Raw genomic sequence first — 19185 nt, 5'->3', positions numbered from 1 at the left:
TATCTATATGAGGCCAGCTTTTCTTCTTCCTCATTGCTGAAGCTTTTATTTACCCTTTACAAGTTAGCAGTTCTTGGTTTTGATCATGGGGTTGGGGAGATACACAGACAGAGCATGTGAGCTCATGCATTTTGGTGAGCCCTAACAGTATTTATGACAATAATTATTAGTTGATATTTTACTATATAAGCTATGTTGCATCAGGTATGAGTGTCGGAATCCAGCATGGATATCGAGTGTCAGATTTGTCGAACCTAGACAAGAACAATTTGTAGACTCCCCAAAGTAGTTTAATCAAGTCTCATTTTAAGTTTTTTCATAATAATATGGTTATAACAAGTAATATATTGAAAATTAAAAGTAATATATTGAAAGTTTTAATAGGTTAAGAAAATATAATGTTTTACTTTAATTTAAGAAACTTACTATAAGGATGGACAAAACTCAAAACATACAATAATTGTAAAGTTGGGTTAGGAGTATTCAGAAAAAAACTGTCAGATATCTCTCAGTAAATCCTGAAGTATCAGAATTAACATGGTCATAAGCAGCTCAAAAGCAGTAAAATATGGAGTTCCGCAATTAAAAAAGGTAGTGCATTTACTAACATGAGAGCTACACAAGCTCTGAAATATGACCTACCACCTCCTTGCAGAAAATTCAGCACAGTGAACAACAAAAAAACAGTCATTATTCTTTGGCCTTGACGGATTCTGGTGGCAGAAATGGCTCCCACCACCCAGACTCGTATTTCGGGTAGGGCGCCACCCAATTCTCTGGCTTCTCAAATGTTAAATCAGTGGGATTTGAAGCCAGTGCCTCTTCCAAACTATCAGCTTCGTAGCTCTGTTCTAACACCCGATCCAATCTCAGCTTCATGAACCTTTCAACACCCATTTAACAGTCACTCAGTACAATGAAATTAACTGAAGAACATAATTACATTTCGAATACAATATCACATTCAGGATTAACAGGATTAAGACACCATAAATGTAAATTTTGCACCAATATAAAGTAAGATCCTGGGTAAATTCGACTGAGATTTACAGATACAAACACCTTCTACGGTCCCTTTGGAAACTGATCCAATTTGCCTAAAAGTGTAGTATGATCAAAATATATTACCTTGTAAACCTGTGAGGATGCTTTTGGATTGCCAGAATTAGGCGCTAGAATCAGTATCCTATTCTGATTTTGGCATTTAGTTCTAAAAATGAATCAGGGGCGGAAATGACACTTGGGTGGAATTAAAAGGGGAAAAAGGGGAAATGATAAATGCGTCCCTTTTCATTACTTGGGACACCCGGCTACCGTGTATCTATGACTGCAAAGGTGCTGATGTAGTTCACATTTGAAGGGATGAAGTGACCTGATTGCCAGGTACATTGCAGCTGGGTGTCCCAAGTGATGAAAACGGGCACAATTATCACTTCCCGGAAAAAAATGCTGGAATTTGTTTCCCATCCCAAGAGGTGGCACTTTGATTCCAACCTAGTCAAAATGAAAATTTTATTGAATTAATTTTTTTATTCAATTTTCAAGATAATCAGAATAGGATACCAATCCCTTGTTCCAACAATCCAAATACAGCCTTAGAGATTGCTACTATTCCCAAAAGAATAATGATATGGTAACCGAGTTGGGATCGAACAAATAGCCTGTTCCCATTGCTAACTACTACTTGGCTTTATTTGAGTCACTTTTTTTTCTGCTTGTTTCTTAATGTAGCAAAACTATCCCTCCATATGTCATTTGTCATGTATGCTCCGTTTGGTTGGTTGTCTTGAGGGGATTGTAGGAGTTTCAAATCCATGAGATCTCCCAGAGATCTCCCCAAAGTATGTTTGGTTGTCATTTACACCTTTGACCACTAGACAACTTCTAGACATCATTATTGCTTTTTATCCTAGGGTGGCGCCTACGTGGCGGAGATGTTTCCCCCCCCCCCCCCCCCCCATAATCTTCTCCCCTTTTTTCACCAAAATGGAAAAATTTGTTAGGGGAATTAGGAGAAATTCTTATCTTATTCTTTTTCTCTCTTTCTCTCTCTTACTTTTCTCTCTTCCACCTATATTTTGATAATGACACCCTACATCTTCCGCTAATTTCCTCGCGCAACCAAACACTACTCGCAAATCTCCCTCCTAATATTCTCCCCATCTTCCATTCTCTTCCATTCTTGTCTAATTCTCTTTGACTTATTTTTCTCCTATTCTCCCAGCCATCTACAAGCAACCAAACAGAGCAGTAGGGATTTGTTCGATTCAGCTCTTGGTTAGGCGGCCCGTACTAGCACTCTTCCCAAAATGCTACCTACTACAAAATCTTCAATAATGAGGCTCATTTTCTCACTTGAGAAGTATAGATCATAAACACGGAAAAGTTTATCTTATATTGCTATGTATTGATTTATACTCTTATAATGGTAATTTATAGGTAATATATGGTAGTAATATTAAAAGGAGAGTGGTATTTGAACTACCATATTTTGATAATGCAACTATTCGCTTTGTTTTACACTCTTAATTAACATTTAATGGCTGTTACAATACTCTATCAACATTCATTCAGAAAAGTTCAAAACAAACCGAGTAGTGCCATTATTAAAATATGGTAGCGTAGATATCAGCTGCCAATTAAAAAATGTTCAAGATACTTAATAGAATAATATTTAAAAATTAGAATAAGTAAAACCAACTTGAAAGTTGTGTCATTACAAAATGGCTTGAAAATGTTTATATAAGGCAATTTATAGAAAATATGATTAACATGCTTACATTACAAAAGCCTACTAAAAAATGATCAATGTACTTGTTCAATAATATTTAACATAAGTTAAACCAAATTGAAAGTGTAAATATTCTTGCCAAAAAGATATTTTTATCGACAACCTTGTGAATATGATATAGACATATAACACAAAATAAATTATAAACACATTTGCATTGATCAAAACAAAAGAATAAAAGAAAATTCTTACGTGATCCAAGTAGCATTTGTTGAAACTAAGGCTACTGCGGGTCTCTTTAATCTCTTTGTAATATTAGGGAATTTATCCAGGAATTTCGGCTCAATCACAAGCCAGAAATCTTGCTCTTTGTTGCGCTCGCTATAGTTCCGCACCTTCTCGAACAAGAGCTCCTGAAAATGTTCCTCTTCATCTAGCATGAATTTAGCATTCGCTACCACAAAATAATATTTTGTGGATTTTTCCTGAAATTTGATTGAACAATAAGACAAAAAGATATAAATGTTTGGAATTGCTAGCGTCCTTCGTAAAAGGCATTTCACGGCTGGTCTGTCGCATGTCAGACCACCCACCTCATGAATGGAGACAAAAGCTGTTGTCTCCATTCACGAGGTGGCTGGTCTTACATGCGACAGACCAGCTGCAAAATGCCTTTTGTAATGGACCCTAGCAAATCCCAAGGTTGTTTCTTTCTCCAAAATTAACAAAAATAACATGTAATGACATATTTGTGATAATTGATAGGGTTTTGTTAACGATTGGCCCGGGGCACTTGTTAAGGTGCATTATTGGAAAGGTAAATCTACACATGGTTTGAGAAAAAAGACTCAAAACATATGTAATCTCTCAAACCCTGTGTAAATTTATTGGAAATTTACCTTTTCAATGCACCTTAACGACAATAAATTTACCTTTTCAATGCACCTTAACGACTGGACACCCGTAACAAAACCCTAATTAATAAAGGCTACTGATATTGGCACTACCATGAGTGCGGCAATGGAAACCAAGGGCAGAACTGAGAGTGGAACTGATCAAATCTGCACATGCCACATGGCATGGGAGGCGTATTTTTACCATTTTAAGGAAATTAAAGCCAAAAAATAAGGACTAAGATTGCTAACCTGTGAATAGCTCAGTTACCATATCATTATTCTTATTTGAACAGCCGTCAAAAGTTATTACATTTACCAAAAAGCTCTATTAATCCCATAAAAGGGAAAAAAAAAGAAGACAAGTTGTGCTTGTGCAATTGTTAACATTTTTAGAGGGAATATCAGTAGTCTTAATATATATATATATATATATATATATATATATATATATATATATATTTCCTCTATATGTATATATATATATATATATATATATATGAGGAAAGTTTTTCAGTGGGCCCATATTGTTTGGATGATCCAAAGCATTCATTTGATGGGCCCTATGATAGATAGGGTGTGCTAAAAAAATCAGCTCCATATGATCATCCTAGCCCTTCGATTTGTGGAGGTTAAAAATGGACAGTGGAGGTTAAAAACACTTGAAAAATAAAAGACAAGGTGATTTAGTGCCATTATAAAATGGCAACTGATTTTGGCAAGTAGATTACTGTCAGTATTCTTAATTTTGGTCATTTGCCACGTATATTGCAGAAATTGTGACTCGGCCGCAGGGCAGTTTCTTTTGACTCGGAATTTTCTTAAAAGGATTGAGAACATACTAATTAATTAATTAATTATACAGGGAAATGTAATTAGTTTGAAAAAAAATCTTTCAAAAATCATGGGAGAAAAGGCTTGCATTTCAAAACTCCCCCAGAGCAATGATGGGGCATTATTTCTTTAATGTATTTTCCAATTTAAAAACAAAATAAGGGTAATGATATCAGCACAACCATGTTTTAACAACTGCACTAACCCGTCTTGTCTTTTATTATGGCTGATAATAAATTCACACCCCCTGTAGGATAAATTCGCACCACTGTTATGGTGATTTGACACCAAAAAGCATTCCACAATTCACGTTATAAGGGGTGCAAATTATCTTGCAGGGGGTGCGAATTTATCATCTCCCTTTATTATTTAAAGAGCTGTCACAGATTATTATGGTTCCCAAAAATCTATTACAATCTAATTTGAAAAGAAAAGACAACCTGAGTTAGTGCGATTAGTAAAACATGGTTGTGCTGTTATTAATTCCCTAAAATAAATGTTTTTTTGCTAATTACAAAGAACATAAAACCGAAATATCAAACCCTGTTTCAACCGCCTGTCTCGAGCGATTCTAAAATGAAACAGGCGATGTTTCTAGCCTTGATCACACAACACTAGTCTTGACCACACAACACAAGGGGGCGTTTGGAATGGATACCCGGATTTTAGAATTGAGGATTTAGTTTGAAAACAGTGGAAAAGAGGGTTCATGATCAAAATGCTGTATGTTGTCTGACAGCGTTTCTTGACTTTTAAGTAAGAAATCCAGGTTTTAGAAATCTCTCCCCCATCTTGAGAGAAATCAGAAAATGAAGGCCGGTCTCATCTCCCATCTACAATTTTGAGGAAATTCAAGATTCTAAAATCCGTGTATCCAACGGCGCCTATAGGTTTTCGATAAAGGAAAAATTGAAAGCAAAATCCAATATTTTCTAGAGAGGGATAAAACTTACCTTTTCGGCTGGCTCCGATGAGCCAAGCTGGTTAGAATCAACGGCGACAGCTCTCGTATCGGCAACCGAACGGCTCGAGCGGCTGTGGCTGGAGAGGATTGGAGCGTGTGTTTTTTTATGGAAGGAATGACAGAATCGGTGACGGTGAGATGTGCTGGAGAGAAATGACTTCTCGGCCTGGCCAAGAACTAATCCGGCGCAGGAGCCGAGAGACAACGTGGCCGGAGCTACCATTGCCGGGAGAGAAGAAGATACCAAAGGATAAAGTAAGAGGATTCTCACCTTATCCTCTTATGAGAAAATAAATGTATCGGGGCCGGTGACATTATTTTGGGTTATGTTTTGCACCACCATACCAAGTTGCCTAGGACTTTGAGCATTCAGTGGGCCTGACCTTTGGTTGATGGGGTCCATCTAGTATGCCATATATTGTATCCCCAATGTTACAAAGATTATGCTGCTGGAACGATTTTAACATCAAATTACATGTAACTTTTTTGGAATTTGCTAGTGAATTTTGCGGAAAGGCATTTTGCAGTTGACTGTTGCACGACAAAACAGCCAGACAGCTCACTTTTCTGCAGATTTTGTCTTATTCATTTAATTAATCTGAGGTGGCTGTTCTCACATGCTAACAGTGAGCCGCGAAAGGTCTTTCTGTGAAATTCCCTAGCAAATCCCCTTTCATAATTACATAACTTCCTTAAATAAATTGCATAAATAACTTATGCAAATCACATGGCATCTTTCACAAATTACATAACTTACTGTAGACACCCCATTTTGACTAGGCCCTAAACCTCCTTGTTTGAACAAAACCCTTTCAAATCAGTGATTTGGGATCTCAAATTCCACCCTAGGTTAGCTTAGGGTCCCACCAAGGTTCCTGCAAAATTTCGTCGGAATCCGAGCTGATTTGCCTAGCGAACTAACCGCGAATTGGAATCGTAGTGCATATGCAGAAGTAGGGTGATTTATCCTAGAGAGTGCAGAGCATAATCCGAATAGGACATGATTTCTCCGTGCTCCTATCAAAACTCGCGCATCCGCGCGCCCATCAAAAGTAGTAGTGCCAATATCATCATCTCACTTAGCCTATATATACCAAGTTAAGCTCTCATTTGTCATTCTTAAGGAGGATCTTCTTAACCCTAGCAGAGCTATTTTTCTAAGAACCAAAGAGAAGAAAATTTTTTTCGCCTAAAACCCTAATTCCCTTCTCTTTCTTCTCCGATCTTTATTCTCCGGCGATCTCATTGGAGCTCCGGCCAGCCATCCATTTTCTTCAAATGTTGTTTCTTCTTCTATAAACCATCAGATCTTCTCACTTGTGTACTCATTGCAAATTTTCAAACCCTAACCCTATCCCTTGCTTTCGACTAAGCTTTAGAAAGCTTCGATTGAATTCTGATCAAGGTTTTATTAAGATCAAACTAATTTTTGCTGAAATCAGGTTATGTTCGAGCTTTATTTGCCGTTCCAATTGAGGTTTCTTTCATTATTTTTTTTAACCATATGGAACCCTAGAAAGTGTGGTTCAAAGCTTTGAAATTTGATTCGAAGATTTCCGGCCTGGATCTTGCTAGTTTTGCTCGAATCTAATCACTCAAGTGAGGTCTTCCGGAATTTACAAGTAATTTTGGAAGTTTCATGGCCTGATCTTGATTGTCACTAGTTCATCCTTCGATTCGACTCAAGGAAAAGGAGCTGTTGCAGGTATTTTTCTGGAAAAAATGAAGTTTAAGCAATTTTTATGTGTTTGTGTTGTGATTCTTTCTAATTGTTAAGCTGACCTGAATTATTTTCATTTTTTTAAGCATATATTGCCGTTTGGAATGATCCTCTGTTTAATACTGTTCAGTGCATATCTCTTATTAAGCATAGATCGTGGATTTTAATAAAGGTAGCTGAATATGCTTTCAAATCGAGTAAATACTATGTCATTGGATCAGTGCTTGTGACTGAAGAAGTGTCGTGAAAATCTTGGAGTATTCATGGTCCACTTGTTTTCTTTGAAATTTTTAGAGTTTGATTTTTAATGCTAACTTGTATTCCATCCTTAAAGATTACATGTTAGTCTTCTTGTTTTAAGGAACCTTGTTTGAATTCTTTGTCATTTCGTTAGCATATTTGTCATTTCTCAGGTTTATGCTTTAGAAATTTACCCATACATGGGATCAGTAGTTAGATGGATTCTTCTTATCATGTCTTTTAACCTACTGAAACCAGTTTCATATAAAATGGGAAGACAAGGTGGATTGGTGCAGATATTGGAGGAAGATAGTATAATTGTCAATAGCCTAGCTAGAGCTCAGATCTCCCCATTTTTCTTTTAAATTTCTGGTTAATGTTCCTTTGATTTTGGGGTTTTGCCTTCTATACTCTTCCTGAAATTTGAAAGGCATTATCTAATATCCATGAGCACTTTCAAAATACTTGTCCTCCAGCTAGGTAGCTCATGGCCGTTTGATTGTTTTTAATTATCTTCATTGAATGATTAATCCATGTCTCATAATCATAGAATTTCAATTTAGTTATGGCCTATGTTGTATCATCCAATATATTATTCTGAATCTTCTTAGGTTAAGTCTTAACCTCTTGAATTCATATTCTCAGATTAGTGACTTGCAACTGGTTTCTTAACCCATTCGTCATTTCTTTTTATTCTTTTACTCTAATGATTTTTGCACATGTCATTGGATCTATTTATTATACTTACATGTCATTGGACCCATTTATTATACTAGTCATTCCATATGGGTTGTGTCAAGTAATTCAAAATCTACTTTATGATCAAGCATGACATTGCATGACATTGTAATCTCATTTGTGATTAACTGTAGTAATAATGATTGCCATAGAATGACATGCATACCTCATCTACGTAATCATTTAAATTTCAATTTATTGTCATAGGAGATAAGTGCAGACATATATTTTTCACTTTATATTTATTAAGTTTTACTTGCTTGAACATGTTGTTTATTGAATTGATGCAAGTGCTTGATTTAGTACCTCTTTTGGTTTAACTATAGAGATTTAGGAAATTGGATCCTACTTGATCCAATTTCTTAAATCCCATACATGGTTCAATGAAAGAGTCTTTTGTCTTGATCATTTCATTTCGGCTTTGACCTCCAAATAATCTGATGAATCCTTTGATCATGTGTTTTCCTTAAGAGCTCGTTGTATAATGTTGGATGGTAATATGAAAATGTCCTGTTTAATGGTGAAATGTCATCGAAATAGTGCAGTAATTGCACCAGTTATGTTTAGGCCTTTGAAGGGTAGCAATATGTAGTTTTATTAATTGGATACAACTTGTTAGTTGAAATGAATCATTTGCCAATAATACAATCTGCTACTTTTCATTGCTTTAGTAGGTTGTATATAATGCTTGTGACTTTAATAATTTTTCATAGTTGTAATATTTCTAAGTTTTGGGCAGTCAACATAACCATATTTTTTAGTAGGAATATTGAATCAAATGGTATGGAAAAGTTTAACTGATCTATGGGGCATTAGAAGTCTTATTACCTTGTTCATATGATAAAATAGATTCCTTAACCTTTTCGCATAGTTTTTATGTTGGAGTTAAATTCATAAACAAGATTATCCTATTTACTTGTTGCCCAAGACATCTATAGCTAATTTTGCTTATCTTAGAAAAATGAACTCAAGTGGCTTTACATTGTAGTAAAAGCTCTATTTTACCAGTAGACCAGGATGTTTGTGGTAATTTTGTGCTATGAGAATAATCTCATTTCTTTGGATTCAAGCCTTTCGTGACTCGGATGCAGTTATAATCCATTGGTCAATATTCATCTCTGTTACCATGAGAGCCTTGGTATCTTTTGAGGTCATTTTTGAGCCTAATTTTTTTTTTTTTTTGTATTCATAAAGTCAGCACTTCTATATGCACAGTCCAGCTATGTATCTATCAACAAGTGCATATAGTTCAGTTCATCGCTTGAGTGTTTACACCAACAGGTATAGAGTTCAACCCATTCTTCTATTGTTTACGCCCACAGATGTATAATTGAGTCTTCTTCTTGATTTTTGGCATTAACAAATGTAGAGTTCAGTCTTCCTTCAAATGTTTGCACTATCACTTGAACAATTTAGTTTTCCTTTAAACTGTATGCTATTAGTTATGTGGTTCATGTTTTCCCAAACATTGAGGATTTTGAAATGGAAGCTATACCTTTGTTTTGAACAACTGTATGAAGGAAGGCCTGAACACTCGCTTGAGTACCCACTTTAAAATTCCACACTTCAGTTTATTAGAAAATGCTCTCTGTTAATGGCATCATTGGACTAAAAATGGTACAATTATAACAAACTTGTAAACCAATTAGTGCCTTCACTGTTCCAAGTGTATGCATATGTGTTATATACATATGCTTCTACCATAATATATGTCAAGGTGTAAGCCCAATGGTTCTCCACCTTGGCATTCCCATCTTCTTTTGATGATTCCAAACTCAAGTGATTTTATTTCACTAATGTGTTTGATTGTCTTAGTTGTAGATCATGATAGTTCAACATCAAGGTTGCTTGGATCAAGTCCAAGAAGCGCTCTTATTGGACCATATTCGGAAGGCCAAAGTCATTGGAGATCCAAGAAGTAAGAAGACTTGAAGCAATGCAAGTGAAGATCATTCTCCTTGAAGTCTTTTATCCTGTAAAGATCCAGTCCTAGTTTAGGTTTTGAGAATCATAAATGAAGTAATCACACACCCCTAAATGAACTAAATGATTAAGTGATTGTCCTTGTGGTGTTCCAAGACTTTGGAACCCTCATAACAATCTCAACTTTGTATAAAATTGGAAGTCCATGAAGCCCAAAATAAATCAGCAAATTAAACTTAAAAACCTGCTGAAATAGGCTTCTCGGAATTCCGAGAGTAATTCTTGGAACTCCGAGAATTTCTCGGAACTCCGAGAAATGGTCTGAGGACTAATATCCAATCTCTGTTTGAATTCCCGGAACTCCGAGAGTAATTCTCGGAACTCTGAGAATTTCTCAGAACTCCGAGAAAGTCTCTCGGAACTCCGAGAACACTATATCGGGAAAAAATTATATCCGTTGGGGTTTTCCACAGAATTACGACTATGCCCTCAAACGGTCATTTTTGGGTTTTCTATATATATATATATATATATATATATATATATATGAGATCTAAACTTCACCATTATAACTCTAACACTCTAAAACCATATTGGAACATCCTAAGAGTGAATCAAACTTGTTTTATGCCTCTCATCTTCTAGATTAAGGTTTTGGATCATAGGTTCTCATTTGTACATCCTCTTCAGAATTGTAACCCTTTGGAAGGGATATTTTGTGTTCTTTCTTTCTTAACAAATCAATGTATTTGGGCGAGTGTTCGGAGAAGCGAAGCCCTCTTTCCGTGGTGAGGATTGCCACCAAGGTTAAAGCAATTGGAGATTGTAATTGGCACCTGTCTTCGCCAAGGTTAAGAAGATCAACATAGTGAAGCCATCAACGTGTTTGGTTGGTGGAGTGGAGTAGGCCTCGTGTTTGAGGACCGAACCACTTTAAATCTTGGGTGCACTCTTTCTTGACTCTTGCTCTTTTCAATTGCATTGCACTTTAGATTTAACTTTATTGCTTAAATTATTTTTGATCTCTTAATTGGAGAGTTTAAATAATCGGGTTAAAGTTTTCAAAAGGATAAATTTTATTTTTATTAAAACCTAATTTTCCTCCTCTTAAGTTGCCAATCTATCATACTCGGGCCTATCATTGAAATTTCACTTGGTATCAAAGCCTTGGCTCTTAGAAGAAATTTTTTAAACTTTGGTAAGGTTTTTCAAAATCTAACAAGGGAAAGATCGTTGGCAACTTTTCTAATTGTGAAATGACAAATATGATTGGAACAGGACTTTCGGAAGGCCATTCCACAGCTAGACCTCCTTTCTTTGATGTGTCTAACTATGGACATTGGAAGACAAGGATGTGCATCTGTAGACAGCCCATTTTGACCGAACCCTAATAGCGTCGTTAGATTAGAAATCCTGCTAAATCGTTATTCTAGAGTCCCACTTTGTACCTTAAGATAGGTTAGGATCCCAGGTAGGTCCCTTTAAATTTTATCAGAATCCGTCAAGAATTGCCTAATAAGGCAAGCTCAGTTCGTAGTCTAGTGTAGCGTAGTGCAATAGGAGGGTGATTTAAACAAAAGAAGTGTGCCAATACTCATTCCCATTTGTAAATGTATGAAGAGGAAAAGACAAATGGGGGTGTGGTTATTGAATTGGGGGTATGATGGAATTGGCCCTATTTTTACTTATAAAAGTCATTCCGATGGGGCAAATAAAAAAGAGGTTATTCATTTTCAAGATTGAGAAATAGAGAAGCTATCTAGAGGCATGAAAAAGGGGTTAAATATGTCATTTCTCATAATGATAAGGAGGGTGAATCATCGCATTGAGGATGTGTCAATACTAATCAAACCAGTAGAGAGGGAGGGAGTGCAATCACCAAAAAGCTTTTTTTTTATAAATGGAATCACCAAAAAGCTTTAACCGGCTATAAAGAGAAAAAGGAAGCAAATGACTCATTTTGTTTAAGAAGGCTGTACATGGAAGAAGGGAGGGTATAAATATATCATTTTGCTTTTGTGGTTGGACACCCCTCATAGAGCAAAAGAGTAGTCATAATGCATTAGAAGAAGGGTGCATTATTAGTATGTAGACGAGGTGGTCATTATTCAAAAAGGAAGAAAAAACTATTCGTTCTTGCTTATAAAAGTCAAAAGGATCAGATGAGAGCATTGGGACGGAGCAAGGCTACTTTCTCATTTTTTTAGATGATGGCATTATCTTTTACTTAGCCACCCTTCTTTTGTAGGGTAAAAGAGTAGTCAAGTACATAGGAGGGTGAATTATCCAGCCTTGGTGTGGCCCTACCAACCTCATATGCAACAAAATAAAGCCTAAATGCTACCCCTCTTTTCCTGTCTTGGACCACCCTTGGAAGTGTAACAGGATAGTCATAAATACATTAGGGGCCTGTCCAAGATGCAGAGGGGGGGGGGGGTATGAATATATCATTTCCCTTTTAAGGCCACTCGATTGGGGTTTTCTTGGAGGGGGGTTTTCTTCTTGGTTGGAGAAAAGGGTAGAGAGGAGAAAAATCAGAGGGGGAGAGGAGAAACCCTAGAAAAATTTGAGAGAGAGAGGAGAGAGAACACATTCGGCCATGATCTCCCTCTTTTAGCTGAATCAACCCCCCCTCCAATTTTTCCAAATAGCAGCTGCCCCTCCATCTCTCCCAACAACAACCATCCCTTCCATTCGATCCAACAACAACACCCCCTCCATTTCTCCCAACTATCTCGACCATCATCCTCCTCTCTCCACAACTAGCAGTCCCATTACCTCACCCTCTTCTCATCTCCCTTGGCTGTCCTCAAACCATTACCTTCATCACCATTTTTACACCCCCCATTTCTACCACCCTTGTTGCCATTTTTACAGCTCAAATTTCTACCATTGCTGGCATTTTTATAGCACAAACCAACACAGACCTTGCTCCCCTTTTGCTGCCCAGAAACACCTCCAAACTCCATCAGCTCCTTGCCTTGCTACGGTCCTTTTCACACCCCAAAAACTCCACCAGATCATCACTTCTTGCTGTCCACAGTACTCCCTCATCTCTACGCAAAACTCAGGCCATTCCCATCCCATGTTTCCATTCCTTTCAAGGCAGCAATAACACCCCATTCTTCCTCTGTCTTGCAAGCCCAAACACCACTAATTTCGTTAGTTTCGCAAGCCCAGACCACCACCCCATCATCACTCATCTCATTCCTTCACTTTCACCTCCATCTCCCTCCATAGCCACCACCTCCACCATTACCAAACCCATTTTCAGCCACCATGAAATTCCAAGGGTGGTCCCGAGTACGGCAACTATGAGGAGTGAAAATTAATTAGGTTTCTAACAAGTTTTAATCTTTTGAAAACTCAAACCTAAATTGGAAATTAAGAGATCAAAATGAAATTCAAGCACACAAGTTAAATCTAGAGGTGCAATGCAAAATAAAGAGCTAGAGTTCAAGAGAGAGTGCACCCGAGATTTAAAGTGGTTCGGTCCTCAAAACGCGAGGCCTACTCCACTCCACCAACAAAGACCCGTTGATGGCTTCACTAAGTGATCTTCTTAACTTCGGCGAAGATCGGTGCCGATTACAAATTCCGATTACCTTTAACCTTGGTGGCAATCTTCACCACGGAGAGTGGGCTACGCTTCTCCGAACACTCGCCCGAATACAATTTCTTGAATAAGAAAGAAAGAACAAAAATCCCTCACAAGGGTTTACAACTTTGCAGAAGATGTACAAATATAGCCTAAAGATCCAAATCCTAATCTTAGAGGATGAGAGGCATAATCAAGTTTGATTCACTCTTTGGATGTTCAAATGAAGTTTAAGAGTGTTAGGATTGATGGTTTGGAAGTTTAGAATGCCCATATATATAGGAAAACCAAAATATGACCGTTCAATGGCATTGTGGTAATTCCAACAAAATTCCCAACGGCTCAAAATATGACCGTTATAGTGTTCTCGGAGTTCCGAGAATATTTCTCGGAGTTCCGAGAAAAAATCTCGGAGTTCCGGGAATACAAAGAGAAGATGAAAAAAAGTCTACTGGACCATTTCTCGGAGTTCCGAGAATTCTCGGAGTTCCGAGAAGCCTATGAAGAGCAGATTTTCACTTCATGTTTTTGGGCTTCCAACTTAACACCACGTTGGGATTGCTATGAGGGTTCCAAGGTGTTGGAACACCACAAAGACAATCACATATAAATTTAGGGTGTGTGTTTATTTCCTTAATTATGCCTTTCAAAATCCTAAACTAGGATTGGATCTTAATACAATCTAATATAACTTGATCTTCAATGGACTCTTCAAGTCTTCATTTATCTTGGACTTCGATGTCTTTGGCCTTCCGAATGTGGTTCAATGAATGCTTCTTGGCCTCAATCAAAGCAATGATGTCTTAGCTCCAATGTGATCTACAACTTAGACAATCAAACATATTAGTGATCATAAATCACTTGTGTATTGGAATCATCAAAATAAGATGGGAATGCCAAGGTGGAAACCATTGGGCTTACACACCATCAACATCGATTCCGGCAACTTTGCCGAATCCGACCAAACGGCCATAAATCTGACCTCATTCCCTTCCCTATAGCACCACTATCTCTTCCATTGCCACCTCCGCCATCACTTCGTCGCCACCTCCGTCCGGATCCACTCAATCACCACCGTAGCAGCCCCTACTCCCACCATCAACCACAATTTTCAAACCATTTTTTTTTATTACCAGTTCTTTCTCATAACCCAAGCACCTCCCACATCTTCTCCATTCAATTGACCTCCATTAAAACCCCTCTTACAACCATCAGCTCTCACTCCCTCCATCAGCCGCAATTTTGCAGAAAAGGGTTTTGGGACATTTAGGATTTCGTGGTTTAGAGATGAAGGAAAGCAAGGAAGGAGGTAAGTTCATTTTGATTATTTTTGTTTTGACATCTATGAGTGAAACACTGGATGATTCTTCAGATATCCTGTGGATTGTAGAAATTAAGTTTTTCCGAGCTTTTTTGGTGTGAATCAGCAGAAAAATTTTAACATAAGAGTTGTGGATCATCTTGAGTAGATAAATTTTGGCATAAAACCCAGTTAAAATTGGTGAAGAATTGAGCAAGTTATATTGATTTTAAGATTTTAGCTCAAAAAGGGGGTTAAATGAGGATTTTCGTGATTTCTGCTCTGATTCAATAGGAATTAGTAAAAGCTTTGACCATGAAAGTTGTTAAGCATGATGTTTAGAACGATTTTTATGCTTATGATACTTTCTGATTTGAAGTGTGTGAAGAGCTATAGTGAAAATTAATTTCAGTTTCTTGAAACTCTGTTTTCTTAGAATCAGATCGGAAATGTCAATTTGCCGGCCATCTCTGGCCGAATTTGGCCTGAGTGGTGAACTAGAAAATTGTTATTTCATCTATTCTCTAAAATATTTATGTTGAGTACTTTTCTTGATATGATAGTTTAATGGTTAAAATTGTGATTCAAACTTTCAGCTTTCTTGAAAAACTGAGATTCTGAAATCAGATTGGAAATGTCAAATGTCCGGCCATCTCTGGCTAGATTTGGCCAGAGTGATGAACTAGAAAAGTGTTATTTCATATATTCTATAAAACTTTGATATTGATTACTTTTCTTGACTCTGATAGTTTAATGGTTAAAATTGTGATGTAAACTTTCAGCTTTCTTGAAAAATTGAGATTCTGAAATCTGACAGAGATGTCCATTTTCCGGCAATCTCTGGCGAGATTTAGCCGGAGAGATGAACTAGAGTCATTTTGTTTAATGAGTACCCTAAAACGTTGTTGTTCTTAGATTATGGTGAAAATGAAGTTTAGTGTGTGAAAATTCAATGCAAAATCTCAATTTCTACACTAATGTGCTTTTTTTTAATGGCGATGAGCCAGAGATGGCCATTTTCAGACCACTTTCGGCCAAAACCAGCCAAAGATGTGAAGTAGACAAATGTCATGCAAGTCTAAATCTACAACTTTGATGTTTATGGGTTTTGATGAATTCGATGTTTGAGTGATCAAAGTTTTCATTAAAAATCACATTTTTTCACATCAAATGTCATACTTATGTCTTTTCATGCAAGTCATGGATAATTTGAGCTTTAGGCTATACAAATAATTGTGTTTTGGATGTTGTGAACTTAATAACATGTCATAAATCATATATTAGACAATTTCCATGATTTACTTTGTACTTTTGGGCATATTTTGTGAAAATCTCTTGTTGTTTGAAAATTTAGCCCTCCTATTCTTCTCAAATGATTTAACCTGTCGCATGAGTAGATTTGTGGGACTTGCCTAGTCTTTTAAGTATTTTCATATATAAGTTTCCCTTCATTGCAAAGGTGATGAAGGCGTTAGCCCAAGCCCATCATTTTGGGGACTTTTTAAGTCCTAGTAGTATTTTCCCTTCTCTTTTAGGAGACTTTCCCAGTCTTTTAGATACCTTTAGATAGAATTCTGATCTCATTGCAAGGGCAATGAAAGAGTCACCTAGAGCCTCCACTGGGAGACACACTATGTCTCATTAAGGCGATTCTGTTTTGGAGACAAGCCTCAGTTAGAGCCTACCCTCAGGGAGGTTACCTTGATTTTGATAGATAGTGTACCCATAGGAGGCATGCCTTGCCTCATTTATAGAGTCCCTCTCTAAGTTGTACCCCAACTTGTACCCCTTACTAGTTGGAGACCAACTTGGTCTGTTAGTTGCCTTAGCCCTACTTACTTGTTGCAAGGGCAATGATAAAGATACTTGGAGCCCATCTTTGAGTATAGGAGGCATGCCTTGCCTCATTTATAGAGCCCTATTTGGGGACAAGTCTTTTCTCATTTAGAGAGTTTCCTCTTTCGGAGGCTTACCTAGCCTCATGTTAGAGCCCCCCTTTCTTCTAGAGAGAGCCTTTGACTTATTTGCCCTCGCATTTTGGTAGCGTTATTAGAGAGTCATTGACTCATTTGCACCCCTTCTTTAGTGTTGTTAGCTAGGAGTTTATCTTTTAGAGTAGTTGTCATTCTTCTTTATTAGGTACTAGCACAGTCTTATTAGAGCTTTGCTTACTTGAGATTTTAGATCGTTTTTTCTGTTCTTGGGGCACTAGTTTACTTGTTGTGGATCGTTTCTTTGAAACACTTGTTGTTTGTTCGGGATTTTCCCTTTAGAATTATGGCTTTGCCCTAGTTTGTGGTTGTGCTTGCGTGTTCCTTTTATGAGTGAAAACATTTAAAGGTCCAAAAGCATTGAAGAATAAGACATCAAAAACCTTTGAAAATCAGAAAAAGCTTCAAATCATCTGAAATGTTAAGTTTTAGTGGTAGTTAGGAGAGTTCGATTTTGAACTACGTTGGCTTGATCATCTTTCACGAGATAAGTAGTGCAGCTTGGGATCTTTATCCCAAGTCAAGCCAAACTTTGTAAATAGACTTTGTGAATCTTTCAAAAATCATTCAAACAACTTTATAACCTTATTTTTCAAAAAGATCTTCCTCTAGAGTTAGGAGTTTGTCCTAGATAGAGAGTTTTTGGAGTTAGGAGTTTCTCCTTGATATGTTCTTTGGTTGTTGTGGTTGTTGTGTATTTGTGTTAGAGTTAGGAGTTTGTTACGCCTTCGTCCGGTCAGTTGGCGATTCACATCGCCGACTGATGACTAAGTCTAGGATGCGTTAGCGATCCCATTATTTTCCTTAGGACACGCAGCCTAGTTACACATAGGTTGTAGGAACCACCTGCATTAGCCTAAGGCTAACCTGCATTTAGTTATGGCATATAAGATGCCCTAAAATCCACAATCCATTAGAATATAAATAATCACACAAGAAGCTTTAATAACTATTCATCTCTTTTAGGTCGTGTCTAAGGTAGATGTTTAGATGTCTTAGACATCATAGTTTAGAATAGGTGCGAAGAACTACGTTTCTTTGATTCTCGTGGAGGCAGGGAGTTTAAGTTGATTTGAAATTGATATGCTATATGTTACTGTGTTAATCTATAATCTGATTTGAATTTTAACAAATTGGGAATTGATATCAAATCTTAATGATAATTCATAAAATTTTTCCAGTAAGCCACAATCGTCCAGATCTTGTTACTGGAAAAGTGTCAACTGATTTGTAGTTCGATTGCTTAGGGTTACTGTGTATTCCTAACAATCTGGTCTTAATGATATTAAATCACAATTTAATAGCAAATCAATACAAAAGTCAGTAAAAATCTCCAACAAACCTTAACTTTTCATCATAAATTCAATCTCTAACTTTTTGAAACAGAAACCTTAGGGTTCATAGATTGCCTTTGTAAATTGGCTATGCTGTGACAATTTAACTGCCGAGATCGCAACCGTAATCGTATACTAATTGCGATTAATCCTGCATAATTGGAGTGCGTAAATTATAGTATGATATTGGCTCCGAGGTCCACTGTCCACGAAAATCCTGAGAAATATGCCAGGCAATAAGATAGTATAATTTACGTGCTAAATTATACAAGTGTTGAGAGCACGATTCCCTTCCATGGTTGCGATTCGAGGCCGAAACTTGCGAAACATAGAGCCTTTGGTATTCCTTAGATGTTTAGGAATCAAAAATCCTCAAAAATTGAAAATCATTAAGTTCAACAAATCGAATTAACTCGATCCGTGTCTTAGGAGCCGTTGGATTACGGTCTCCTATCGTAGGAACCTTTAGGGTCCCTTAGGAACACTTATGTCACGTTGTGTCCTAAGTTTTAGGGAGTCCTAGAGTTAGGAGTCCAGCCTCATCACGGGCGTTTGCTATGGATAGCAACCGTGCCATAGATCTAGTTACATTAGTCACCCAATTTTTTCCTAGGACAAACCTAGTTACCTAGGATGTAGGTTAACCTGCATTAGTCAAAGGGATGTCTTGCACTTAGCTAGGACCATATAGCATCTTAGATGAAGTCCTAGGATAATAAAATCTTCAACTTGAATTAAAATAACTTCTCTTAAAACTGTTGAAACAGTCAACCCAGTCTAGATCGGTGTCTTAGATGAGTTAGGCATAAGTAGCTTAGCTTAGGTGCACCGAACTACGTCGACTCTGACCCAGTGAAGCTTGGGTACGTAGGCAGCTTGGATGCTTGATGGAATACCAATCACGAGTCGGTTCCACACA

The 19185-nt window shown here is 37.2% G+C and overlaps 1 protein-coding gene across 1 annotated transcript; it reads right to left on the bottom strand.

Annotated features, from left to right (window-relative positions):
* Positions 1 to 480: 480 nt before the first annotated feature.
* On the bottom strand, positions 481 to 5748 carry EMB3143 (YCF54). Its single transcript, XM_077383111.1, has 3 exons — positions 5412 to 5748; positions 2984 to 3216; positions 481 to 883 (listed from the first exon to the last, which is right to left on the bottom strand). The coding sequence occupies exons 1-3, from the start codon at positions 5643 to 5645 to the stop codon at positions 691 to 693; spliced, it is 660 nt and encodes a 219-aa protein (XP_077239226.1). The 5' UTR covers positions 5646 to 5748; the 3' UTR covers positions 481 to 690.
* Between the last annotated feature and the right edge of the window lie 13437 nt (positions 5749 to 19185).

The sequence above is a fragment of the Tasmannia lanceolata genome, unplaced genomic scaffold (assembly GCF_043159265.1).
Source record: "Tasmannia lanceolata isolate RefF3 unplaced genomic scaffold, GAP_Taslan_0.1 ptg000006l, whole genome shotgun sequence".
Classification (NCBI taxonomy): Eukaryota; Viridiplantae; Streptophyta; class Magnoliopsida; order Canellales; family Winteraceae; genus Tasmannia; species Tasmannia lanceolata.
Note: the sequence above shows the minus strand (reverse complement) of the source record. Positions and strands in the feature narration are given on the sequence as shown.

What these genes read in the sequence shown, in the direction of transcription:
- EMB3143 (XM_077383111.1), bottom strand. Translation starts at nt 5,645, where the DNA reads ATGGTAGCTCCGGCCACGTTGTCTCTCGGCTCCTGCGCCGGATTAGTT. An exon ending in CATCGGAGCCAGCCGAAAAG is followed by an intron (nt 3,217 to 5,411) that starts GTAAGTTTTATC and finishes ATCAAATTTCAG; the next exon opens with GAAAAATCCACAAAATATTA. An exon ending in ACAAATGCTACTTGGATCAC is followed by an intron (nt 884 to 2,983) that starts GTAAGAATTTTC and finishes GGGTGTTGAAAG; the next exon opens with GTTCATGAAGCTGAGATTGG.